The following is a 13,539-nucleotide window of genomic DNA, read 5'->3' on the forward strand; positions in this document are numbered from 1 at the left end:
TCATTCCTTCTTTCCCTATACTAATCAATAATCTTTCCATCCTTGTCAGAAACAGTAGGACATGAATTAACCGATTTTTAGCAGCAGTAACATTAACTAAAACTATAGCTGCTGCATCAGTTTGGGAAGAGTTTGCAAAAACTTAAAAGATTAAGGAACTTTGTATATTCTATCTGCCGTTTTAGGGGCAGCAGGCTATCAGGAAAATTGCAGGCAGTGACACACACACCCTCCTCATCTGACAAAACTGGGGGAATGGGTATGGGTCATAGAAATTCTTTCTATAACAGCTCACAGTGCTTTCTGAGTGACCCAGAAGCTTCAGTGTTCTCCCAGTGAAAACACTGGCACATTCTGGAAATCGTCTCAGAGAAAGAGAAATCTCCACAGGGAAAATCAGAAACTGAGCCTCTCCTCTCACTCTGAATCAGAAAACTGAGCAGCAAACCCTGTATCTGTCCCTTCATCTTCCTGTCCAGATTCAGAACCTTTAATATTTTCAGGTAAAGAGGTATCCCTCTTTCTTTCACCAGAAGTCACCTTATAAGAAGGATCAACAGCAGGCATTAAACACTGAGCCAAATCCGCTAAGCTACTCTTGTCTAAGGAAATTTGAGGATGAGCAAATACATATTTAGTTTTCTGTTTATTTTTGACAGGAAAAATAGGTCAACAGTGTTATTAATGGCAGCTGCAGCTTCCCCAGAGATAGGCACAACATTCTGATCAAAAAGGGAAGCCTTCCCAGTTTCCTTTCCAAAACTGACAAGTGTGTCTCTCCCTTGTCCACTGTAGGGACCCCAAAAGCCACAGTGGATGTGGCTAACACATAGATCACACTGTGTGCTACACCCACACTGTCTGCTACACCAGAGGGATCTGGCATAAAATATGAGTGGTCTGCAAAGAATAAGATGAGTGGGTTGTTGAACAAGCTATGGCACAGCAAAGTCATCCATCTGTGGATGAGGCAAACTGATAGCCTACTGTTTTACAGGCAATGAATAGCTTCTTAACTTTTCCTTCTTGTGGCTTGTAGGAAGACAGACCATGGGACCAGTAGTTTGTTCTATGAATCAAATGAAAATAGTGCCGCTTTCCTGGGGGAAACAAGCAGCAAAGGGCAGTAAAAATGTAAAGTCTTTAAAACTCACTTTTCCCCATAAAAACACAGTAAAACCACTTTAAAACACATTGCCAGTCACTAAAAGTAAAATAAAGTGTCTCCACAGTTAAAATGTTTTTTTTAAACTGAAAGCAAAAACAGCTCTCCCTTTTAAAAGTGCAGTTCAGTCTCACCACAATCCATTAAATCATAAACTTCTGACTTAAAAATAACTCTCCTAACTAAAAAAATAAAAAGAACAATAAAACAACAATTTCAACAAAGTGGAAGTTTCTTCCCCAAAGGGAACTTATCAGCCCACTAAAGGAACAGCAGATGTCAGCTATTGATCCTGAGAAGCCTGCAGAGGAGTGTACTCTTTGGCTGCAGGAAAGCTCTGGAGGGTTTGGTGCCCAAAAATGTCTTTTTAGTCAGCTCATCTTGAGCTGACTGATGGTTTGGGTGAGAGGGGGGTGCCCTGAAGCTTTGGAAGATGGCTGGCTGTTACATCATTGGTAGAATATAATCCATAGAGCTAAGGCTACCACAGCAGTGATCAGTATGTTGAACATGCAGTGTTACAGACTTTAGAAGTGAAACAGCCAAGAGTAGTGCAGCCTTTAAAATCAGGAGTGAGTGCATTAAAAACCATTGTACAGTAACAGTATTTCTAAAAACGCTTAAGTATTTATGCAAAAAGGGAATGATTCTTATCATATTATAGAGAATGGTATTTCAAAGCCAAATCAAATCAGAACAGTGATATTTAACAACAAGAAATTCTGAGATATTTTACTTATGGTTCATAAAAAAAACACTTTTCAGATATTCAAAACTTAACTTACTCTTGGTATTTTGGAGAACAGACAATGGCTATGGATTCAGGTAACATCAACTGATAAGAACAATGTGTGTGTAAGTCTACACTGGACAGGAATGCTGTCTGGGTTGGATGAGTCTAAGAAAGCAAAGATAAAAATATTCAAGACAGAACAAAATCAAATATATTCTCTACACATCTATTTGTCAAACAAGCAATGTGACATTTGAGAAGTAAAAAAGTAATGGGTCTAGGTCAGCCATAGTAAATGAGCAATAATTTGTCAATAAGATCCAATGACAACTCAGACAGCTGAATGTAATGATGTCACAAAACTGCTCACCTTTAGAAAATGCATAAACATACATAAACCCACATGTACAAAAAAATTCTTGGTGGAAAAGCCTCCAACTCCCATGCAAAGTGCTGCTACTCCACGCTTAATACAATCAGCTCCAAGCGTACTGTAACCTGAGGAAAAGGGACATTTCTCCCAGTGCAACCAACCTCAAGCATGGATTAGTTTAAGTTACTGCATTATGGAAATGCAGGTCCAACACAGCATTCCAAAAGAAAAAAAAAATCTTAAAGGAAGCTGTATAACAGCAAACCAACATGAAGGAGAAAAAACTTAGTAGAAGCAACACCATACTAACTCATTCAGTGAAGACTGACACTCATCCAATTCTCAACATCCCCAAAGAAATTTTTAACAGCATATCTCACAAAATGTGCCTGTGCACTGTGTACAGAAGCATTCATACAACTGTGTGACTATCCACAACTTAGCAAGAAGTTCAACACGTAGCAAATTTGATTTTGGTGATGGAGGATCAGAAGGCTGTGGAATTTGTTCCCTTCCTGAGCGACTGGATTCATTTTCCGTTACTGACAGTGCAGTGCAGCATTAGGGAATGCTGCAGCCCTGAATGTGTCTTGTTGCAACTGACACGTTAGGTTTATGCCCCCCATTTGTCTGAGTTTGTGTTAACTCAGGTGGATGTAAAAGATCCCACTGCACTTATTGAAAAGAGTAGGGATTGCTTTATTTTACTAATACTTTTCCATCTTCCTTTCATTATTTAAACATCCACTGCATTTATACTTTGTATCGCACTTTATATACCACTGTAAAACATGTAACATATTCAGTTTTCTAAATACATTCAACAACCATCTCATTGTCAATTCTTCCACCAGAACCATTTTACATCATAGGTGTCTACTAGGATAACGACCACAAGGGTCTTTTTAAGCCTAGCCATGCATCCCAAACTCTGACAAGTTCTGATACCCTTGATAAGTGTAAGCAGGGGCTTGAGAGATGAAACATTTACAAGATGGAGCCTGTGAGATGAACCATTTACAGATTGCCTGCGTCCATTAGAGACATAGATGCCAAATCAGGGATGAATTTCCTGTTCCCCATCCAACTGTCCAGGTTGCACTTGAATTGGATTAGGAAGAAACTTTGCTTCACATGGATGGGGAACCTGTTTCAGAGACGGGGTTATCTCTGGGATACATACCTGTCTCTCCAGCAGGTCCTATTTATATCACAGCCAAGGGTTAAGTCTTTAGAATGGGTAATTCTGGTGCTGTTTGTTTTGCGGATATGCATAAAGTGGTACTCTGACTGATGTGGAGAGGGAGTCTATTCCACAGATGGGGGAGTCCCCGGGACATAAATCTGTCCAGCCAAGTCCTATTGACGTCACAGACCAGGCTGCGGCTGCATGTACGGGTTACTCAAATGGAGCTTGACTTGTGGATATGCAGCAGTCCCATCAAAGCAGGGTCTGAGATCGCCTTGTATGCCAGACAGAGGTCACCTCTGAGGAATCTGTATGAAACTGAGTAGAGGGATAGGGCTTTTAGCCTATCTGTGTATAGTAGACTTTTGAGGCCCTGGATTCTCCTTGTGAGGAACCTCTGTGGTCTCTCCAGCTGCTGCATGTGCTTTGTGAGGTACATGCCAAACGGGGTGTTGTACTCAATAATGGGACTTATAAGGGAAGAATACAGGGATGTTACGACCTCCTTGTCCCTGGATGAGACACCCTTACTTATGAGGTAAGCCATGTAGAAAGCTTTCCGTACAATGGAAGCAACATGGTGGTCAAAAGTCAGGTTGCTATCGACCTGGGAGTCCAAATCCCTCATAACTGATTGCGTGCTTAGAACATCGTTATTAATGAGATAATTTGTGGGGATGTCACTCTCACCAAAGGGGATGATGATGATGATGATGATGCACTTTTTGGTATTCAGCTTGAGGCCATGTTTCTGGCACACATCACTTGTTTGAGCGAGACCCTCTTGAAGGATGTCCACATCACTAGGGGAAATGATGACAGCACTCAGCTTGCAGTCATCTGCAAACTTCGTCAGTCACAGTCCACTGGTTTTGGCCTGCACCTCAGAAAAGTATATCCCAAATAACAGAGGCCCCAAGACCAAACCCTGGGGTACACAGCTTCTTATGGGTCTACAGCTTGAGGTAGCTTCACCTATTTTGACTAGGTGAGTTCCATCAGTGAGCCACTTTGCTACCCATCTGATAACGCACCATAGTGCCTTTTTTTAGGCAATTCCACACTGATAAACCTACTGACTTAACTGAACCAATGAATGAATATCTGAAAGTGGTACTGCTCAGTGCTAGAAGTCTTAACAAGAAACTCCACTCTCTGCACGCCTTCCTCTCCTTGGAGAGTGTGGACATCTGTGTAGTAACGGAGACATAGTTTAAAGTCACTGTGCAATTCAAGGTTATAATGCCTTTCACTCTTTTGGACCAGCTACTGCACAGCAGGGAACTAAAGGTAGAGGAGTGTCAGTCTATATTAAGACAAATCTCACATCCAGACTAGTTAAAGTGTATGACCCACTGGAACTCATACATGTGCAACTCACCATAAACAGAGTGCCATACCATACCCTTTCAATATACAGGCCCCTCTCCATGTCACATGAAACCCATACTACCTATCCTAATGTACTAGAGTCCCTCACCTTTCAACTCAATACGATATTCATGGGGGATCTCAACTACCCCTCTATAGACTGGGAATCATACACAACTTCTAATGCACAAGCCCACCAATTCCTAAACTTAGTTAATACCAACATCCTGGAACAGTTGGTCCATTCTCCTACCTTGGATACTGTAAAGTCGTACAGTACTTGAAAAATGAAGACAGATACATTTCTTTCTCTCTTTCAGTGGCTTTTATTAACTACAGTACACACGTGCGGGAGCCTCATGGAAAGTACCAGGGAGACTCTCAGAACAAAGAAATAAACAAGCTTATATACTGGTGATATTGCTGACAGTACAAAAATATAAAACTGAACCAATCAGATCATTACACAGGGCAATTAACCAATCAAAAGTTTACCCGTAAACACAAGTCAATTCACATCATCATATCTCTAGGCAAGAGAAAATCAGATATACTTCCATAAAAGGCACATTTCCTGCCTTCAGGCAGAATCTAGTTTGTTCAGTATTTTTCCATTGTTCACAGATCAGAGTTGACAGTACTCAGTACATCTCAGTTTATACAAACTGTTACATACTCAATTCCCTTGAAACACATGCTTTGGCTGTTCAAATTCTACAATCTCCCATTTGATGCTGTGTAAGCATCATCATTTAACCTGTCATACATTTGCCACAGATCTAGCATAACCATGCTACTAGTCTTTTCATCACTGAGAGAAATTTTCATTTCATTATCTACAGTCATAGTTGCAGGCATATAAAATTTAGGCACTTTTTTCACAGTTTTTGAAGACATTAATTTCAAGATCAGTGCTTTGATTAGAAATAAGACTGCAACAACTGGAAAGACCCCAAAAGTACCTCACCAAGAGGATCAAAGGGCTCAAACAGATACCATATGCTGCCCGGTTAAAGAAACTCCAGCTCTACTCAGTGGCATACTGCCTGCTCAGAGGCGACCTGTGCCTGACGTATAAAGCCATGTCCAACCCGGAATTAAGGGACATGCTGCACCTCAAAAAATCCAAATCCCATCGAGCTACACGCTCCAGAGACTTGAACCTCAGCACTGAAATAAATAGAACATGCTGGAGGGACAGATTCATAACCCAGAGGCTCCCTTCATTCTGGAATAAAATCCCAGTCCAGGTTAGGCAGAGTCCCTCATTTACTCTCTTCAAGAGGAATCTTGATGAGTGGATGGGAGATCGTAGGTTTACCCCGGGTATCACTTCTGTGTCACTGTTAGACAGAGGCACAGTATGCTAACCTCGAAAAAGGGCATAGCAAAATTTATTTAAAATGGGTGGCGAAAGCCAAACATACTCTGGCTATGCTTATAAATGCCCTAGGGCAGATAGCCTAGTATGAACCTGTGAAAGCAACAATTGCTAATACTGCAATTAACAAGATCAGCTTCAACAGTCCACCACTCCAACCTGAGAACAGGTTGGTTAACCAAGCCCATGTTGAGCTATCTGCCTCTTTGGCCTCTGAAAGCTTGGAAATTCTCTGAATCAGTTCAAGGTGACTTTCAATTTTGTGCTGATTGTCAGGAATAAAAGTACAGCACTCCTCCTGGAGTAACTTCTGGCGCAAGTTCCTCCTTTGGAAACTAGGGTGAAATCTAGAGCCATACAGTTTTGGAGTACTACAGCCCTCATAGCAGTCAGTTCATCAGTTACTAGTTCTAACGCAGAAAATGTAGCATTGCTCAAGATTACGAGCAGTTTAGATAACTTTCTCAGTTCCCAAATTGATTTCACTGCTCCGTATGATGGAATTATACCAGCCCATGATATTACATCATCACCCAAGTCCATATGGGACAGTCCTTTGGTATTAGCATGAGCCAGGTCATGATGATAGATCCATGAAGTATCAACTTTGCCAACCGGATTGGCAGGCTTCTTGACCTCTCGAACGTTCCAAATTTTTCCCTTAGGTAATGTAGATACATGTCGGATAGCTGGAACTAGGTAACCCAGGAAACAGCTGCCAGACCAGTTTCCTGGTAGCTATTTATATGCTTTTCTTCCGCACACAAAATAACAGTTCTCTACTTTGATGGTGATACTGATAGGCTTAAAGCGATTCTCAGCATTCTGCCGCCCTTCAAATATTTTCCAGTAGACAGATTCTATTTTCCGGGAAAAGTTAGCTATAGAGTTTTTTTACAATTCTTGATATAGCTGAGAAATTGGTTACACGACCCCATGCAGTGCAATTATATACCACTGTTTTGTTGCAATGGCTCCACCCTACTCTGATTTTATCAAGTTTCTGGAAACACAAAGTTCCATTTTGATGGACAGACAACTGTAATACTACTTTGTGTTTCGAAATAACTCTTGATGTGTTGTAGATCAGATTCGTCCATGTCTCTTTAATCCCTAAAGGAACTATATTTAGCATCAATCCCCCATGAACCGTAGGAATGGCAGTGCAGATCCAGCAATTGGAAACATTAAGGGATGATGCATAAGTATATTTTATAGCTTGGTAGGTATTGAATGGTGGATGCTATGCAGTTCTTTTGGCATGAGGTATTACTGTAGCGGAAAATAGGAATGGCCACAGTAAAAATATAAGAACAACATAACCACCAAGATTGTTTTACAGTACCTCAGTGGAAATGGTGGTCTTGGTGGTATTGTATTAGAATGGAGAAGTGTTCTGATTGTAGAAATGTCAGACATTGTTAGGTGCAGGAACAGTATGGCTTTGAGTACGGGAAGCGATAGGTGGAGATTCTGGAGCTGTGAAAGGTAGAGGTGTTTGATCTTCGGAAGGGGCGACTTTCTTAACGTGTGATATATGAATCCAGGTTGGTGAGCCTTGTAATCGTACCGCTGAAGAGGTTGTCAATAGAAACAGGTAAGGCCCTTTCCAACGAGGATGCAGTGCTGCTTTTCTGGAAAAAGACTTGACGTACAGCCAATCGCCTGACTGTAGTTCAGAAGACGTAAAAGGGTTATGTTGTGCAGCTGCTACTTGGTGGTGATAACACTATAAGAAAGAAACAAGATAAGTGCAGTATACAATACCATCATGATCAAAGGCATCGTACTCAGAAAAGGGTGGTGGTGGAGTCATGGGCATGCGCACAGGTCGGCCCATTAGAATTTTATGAGGAGAGAGACCTTTAGTAGGATGTACTTGTGCTCTCATAGACAGCAAAGCTAGTGGTAAGGCCTGTACCCAAGTGAGGCCTGTTTCAGTAGCAATTTTTGCTAGTCTAGTTTTCAGTGTTTGATTCATGCGTTCTGTAATTCCAGATGTCTGCGGTCTATATAGACAGTGGAATTTTAGAGTGATGCCCAACATAGTACACAGTGAGTCAATTAATTGAGCTGTAAAATGTGTTTCACGGTCTGAATATATATATAACAAGGAACACCAAATCGAGGTATAAAGTCATAACAAAGTTTCTTCGCAACTGAGATAGCATCATTTTTCACACAAGGGTATGCTTCTAACCATCCAGAAAAAAACATCAACAACAGTTAAAACATATTAAAAATATGCACAAAGTGGTAATTTAATAAAATCCCATTGCAAAGCACAAAATGGTCCCAATGGTTTTGGTAAGGGTTGTACAGGAGCCATTGTGCCTTTGGAAATATTGTATCGTAAACAAATTGAGCAATTGCTCACAAAGTGCTGTACAGAAACAGAAAGCTTTGGGGCAAACCAATCGTTTTGGATTTGTTTTATTAAAGCTTGTACCCCAATATGGGCTGGCAAATGATAAGCTTTAATGAGGAAATTTAGCATGGATAGGGGGCAGACCAATCTGCCATCTGGATGTTGCCAAATTAAATCAGAGCGTTTAAAACAACCATGTTTTTCTTTCTGATTCTGAGACCTCATTCTGTAAAGCTATTAGTACTGTTTTATCAAAAGTTTTCATAGATTGTAATGGCTGCAAAAATGTGACCCTGAACAGTTTATGAGAAAGCAGCCTGTTTAGCAGCCCAGTCAGCAAAATGATTGCCTTTACTCTCGAAAGTGTCATTGGATTGATGGGCTGCACATTTAACAACAGCAATTTCAGAAGGTAACAATAAGTCTTGTAATAAATTACTGATATAAAAATGTTTTTTAATGGGTGTTCCGGAAGATGTTAAGAACCCTCGTTCTTTCCATAATATGCCAAAATCATGAACAACACCATGGGCATAACGGGAATCAGTATAAATAATAATAGACTTGTCTTTAGCTAGTTTACATACATGTGATAATGCCACTAATTCCGCGGCCTGCGCGGAGGCGCCAGTAGGTAATCGTGCTGATTGCAATACTTCAGTCGGTGTGCAGACTGACCAAGCAGCTTGGAATTTTCCGGAGTTTGTTCTTAAACAGGATCCATCAACGAAAAGAACTAAATCAGGATTTTGCAAAGGAGTATCAAATAAATTCAACCTAGGAGAAAGAATAGAGTTAACTACTAACACGCAATCGTGGTTCGCCCTTGTCTGAGGTTGGTATTAAAGAGGCAGGGTTTAGTGGGGGGCAGCATTTAATTTGTAAAGCAGGATTTCCCATTAAACTTATTTCGTACTTAGTAAGGCGTGCATTTGAAAGATATTGTGTTTTAGTTTTCAAAAGTAAGGCTTGAACAGCATGCGGGACTGCTAGTACAGTGTCATGTCCCAGGGTTAGTGGAGCTGCCATCTCTACCAAGATGGCAGCAGCAGACACAGCCCGTAAGCAAGCTGGATATCCAGAAGCAACCGGATCCAATTGAGTGCTATAGTAAGCAATTGGTCGGTATCCTCCAGTGCGTTGCTGGGTTAAGAGACCCAGAGCAGTCTTATTTCGTTCGCAACAAAAGAAAACAAAAGGTTTAGAATAGTCCAGTAACCCTAAGGCAGGAAGATTTACCAGGGCTGTTTTAATTGCCTGAAAAGCCTCATCATGCTGTGACATCCAGGGTAGAGGGTCTGTAATGTTCTTTTTCAAGAGTTGCAACAGCGGGGCGGTAATTTCTGAAAAATTAGATACCCACTGTCTGCAGTATCCTGCTAGACCAAGGAACCCTCTAAGTTGCCTCTGGGTTACAGGACGAGGTGCAGTTTGAATAGAACTGATACGGTTTGGGAGTATCCGGCGAGAACCCATTTTAATTATTTGTCCTAAATACTGTACTTTATCTTGACAATATTGTAATTTCGATTTATTTACTTTAAATCCACGTGCGGCTAGAAATTTTAACACTAAAAGAGAATCTTCCTTACAGGCGTTACTGTCTGGGGAGGCTATAAGTATATCGCCCACATACTGGACTAGTACTGAACGTGACGTTAGCTGTAAATCTTGTAACTGCCTATGCATTTCCCTTGAAAATAAAGTCGGAGATTTTACATACCCCTGGGGCAATCGGGTCTAAGTATACTGTTGCCCTTTGTAGGTAAAAGCAAACAAATATTGACTATCAGGATGTACTGGGATAGAGAAAAAAGCTGATGAAATATCTATTACTGTAAAACATTTAGCTATAGGTGGGATACAACTTAAAATAGTGGCAGGGTTTGGCACAATTGGGAAGACAGGCATAACTGCTTTGTTAACTTTCCATAGATCCTGTACAAATCTGTAAGCTTGTTTACCAGGTTTCTTTACTGGTAATATTGGAGTATTACACGGGGTTGTGGTGGGTACTATTATCCCTTACTTTGCTAGTGCAGAAATAACAGGAGCTATACCAGAAACAGCCTCAGCCGTCAGAGAGTACTGTGGTACTCGGGGCAACTTTGCTCCAGGTTTTAAAGTTATTTTTACAGGGATAGCTGAAGTTAAAAATCCTACATCATTATCATGAGTTGTCCACAAGCAAGAGGGTAGGGAGTGTAAATCTTCATTTCTGTTAGAATCTGACTGAATACACATTGACTGCAATGTGGTAGTATCATCCAAGGCTGCTAAAGTAGTGCCCTGTTGGTCTGAAGGTACTTGGAGATAGACTCCATCAGCTGGGCAAAAGATGGTGGCCCCCATTTTGCAAAACAAGTCTCGTCCTAATAAATTTAAAGTCGCTGATGGTCCTACTAAAAAGGCATGATTATCCTGCAACGGTCCCAAAGTTATTGGGACCGGAACGGTTTCAGAATACTCAATAGGTATACTGGAAACACCTACTCCTTTAGTCACTTTTTTAGAAAGTGGAATATTCATGGCTGTTCTGCTAGTTAGCATAGATTTAGTTGCTCTGGTATCAATCAAAAATGGATATGGTTTATTTTTAACTAGTAACATAACAAGTGGCCCATCCTGATCCACAGGAAGGAAGGGGTACACCTGCTGCTGTTTCTGTTCAGGGAACCTTCATTGTGATTGTTGTCGAGTGTTTGGCATCCAGTTAGAATTCCATTGTTGTGGCGCCTCAGTGTATGGTGCAGGTTGCTCTGCCAAATATGGACACTTATTTTTCCAATGGCCTGTCTGGCCACAATTGAAACATTCATTTTGATTACTTGGATTCTGGGTTTGGGTGGGTTGTGTACCTTGATAGTTTTGTTTTTTGTGAGTAGCTGGACTGTGACCTCTACCCCTCCCTCGTCCCCGCCCTCATCCTCTACCTCAGTGACCAGGTTGGCCCAAAGCATTACACATTTGAATTTGTGCTTGTACTAATTTTTCCTGTAAATCCTTCTTTTCTTTAGCCAAATGGTCAGATAGGTATTGTACTTGCTGGACTAACTCATGCAGGCCCAGACTAGGCCAATTCAAACATACTTCTTTTAATTTATCTCTCACTTGAGGGCGTAACCCATCCACAAAAGCAGCTGACAGCCCACTCTGTGCTGGCCCTTCGGTGAGCTCTGGGTATCCGGAATATTCCTCAAAGGCATCAGTAAGTCGTTGTAAATATTCATCTATAGGTTCGTCTTCTCTTTGTAAGACTGATTTAATCTTAGACCAATTTGGGGTAGGTGGCACTATGAAGATAATAGCATCATCAATTTGTTGTCTAACCGTTTTAAAACCGTTTCCCCCTTGTATGTTATGCTTTGGTATTGGGGTGGGGACATTAACATGATCCCATATACGTTTCTTCAGATCAGCTGGAACAGCGTATTGGAGGACAGCTTTGACTTCTTCTATAGTAGGATTTTGTAAACATATGTGTCCTGCTAATACGTGTTGAAACTTTGCTGGGTTATTACGAATGGGTGGAAGTGATTTGGTAATAGCTTGAAAATCAACTGCTGACCACGCCCTAGGTATGACGACAGTAGCCGGTTGTTCCGCATCTCTGGCATGTGCTGGATTTGGAACCTCCCTCAGTGGAAATACTCCTGCTTCGTCTGACGAGCTCATGCTCGAATCGGAAGTGAAGCTTTGATGAGATTTATCTGGATTAATGTAATCATCCTTATCCTTAACCACAATTGGGCATTGCTTATAATATTTACCCTTGTGTGAATAAACCGTTTTCCTGTTTTGAGGTATTTTCGGCTGACTGGACCTAGGGTCAAAAAGCATTTGCACTTTTCTTTTGTGCTGTTTCTTAATCAAAGCGGGTCACTCTAGGGGATGATTTGCCGATATCTATTTGGTGAGGTTGTTCTACAGTCAGGCGACTAGGCTGGCCTCCTATCACCTGATCTCCCTGTCTGGGGTCCAGAATGATTTGCTCTTCCGTACGCCGGCCTTCACTCGGTATTGCAGAACTAACAGTTCCATCCTGTAGTTGTGAAGGTTGATATTGCGGTGGAGGAGCTGTAGGGGATGGGGGGAACCATGGATTATCATCTTTAGACGATTCTGCTATCTGTAGTTTATTTAACTCTTGTACCAGATATAATCCCTTACAGGGTGGTTCTTTTAAACGTTTACCATTAGCTATATCTAGATTCTTAGTAGTTTTGTCGCAGTTCCTTTATCTGCTCTTTTAACTTTTGTTGACTATCCTTAAGACGACTAACGACCGAATCTTTTTCCCATTCTTTTGCCTCACACATCCAATCATTAAAAGCTGCCCAGCACAACCCTGGTATTTTTCCTTTCTTTTTTAATTTTTTTCGTAAATTAGTCAGAACATCTTTATTAAAACTACCATTTTCTGGAAAAGCAAGATCGCCGTCTTCCTTAGTAGGGGCGATCCACTGATCTAAAAAGATACAACTGTCCCGGGACACCAGATAAAACATATAACCAGCTGGTGTACCTTTTTCTGGCTCATTTATTTTTCCCGCACTCGCTCCCATTTTCACTCAGTACCCCACTATCACTCGATGAGCTATACCTGTTTACCACAAGTTTAGCTAAGGCATTATGAAAAAGTACAGTTTTGTACCTACCATAAACGTAGATGTTTGAGTGCTAATACAGCTGCAGTCATAACAGATGGGTTCTCCTGCCGTCAGGCGGGTCCTCGGTCGCCGAATTCCAAAGTCTAGGTCCGGCGTCGGTTGTCGTTGCTTCTTCCCTGACGTCAGTGCGACAGGGGTATAAAGGAACCAGCCGACGCCATTTTCTTCAGTTTTTCTTGCTCCAGATATCAGGTGCCCCCAGAAGGAAGGCAATACATAAATTTGTGTAATAATGCAGTGCAATATAATCAAAATACAGTAGTTGCAAGCAAATACATCATAAATGAAT

General features: G+C 41.2%; 1 protein-coding gene across 5 annotated transcripts in view; it reads right to left on the reverse strand.

Moving 5' to 3' along the window:
• The window catches only part of LOC122811292 (STAM binding protein), a 688,610-nt gene that overhangs the window by 223,915 nt on the left and 451,156 nt on the right, over positions 1-13,539 (reverse strand). For all 5 annotated transcript variants that reach the window (XM_044083041.1, XM_044083043.1, XM_044083042.1 and 2 more), the window contains one exon: positions 1,951-2,063. In XM_044083041.1, the coding sequence (XP_043938976.1) occupies positions 1,951-2,063 (113 nt within the window). The remainder of the gene's footprint in view (positions 1-1,950; positions 2,064-13,539) is intronic.

This window comes from Protopterus annectens, chromosome 9.part0 (assembly GCF_019279795.1).
Source record: "Protopterus annectens isolate FY-2018-M chromosome 9.part0, PAN1.0, whole genome shotgun sequence".
In the NCBI taxonomy this organism is placed as follows: Eukaryota; Metazoa; Chordata; order Ceratodontiformes; family Protopteridae; genus Protopterus; species Protopterus annectens.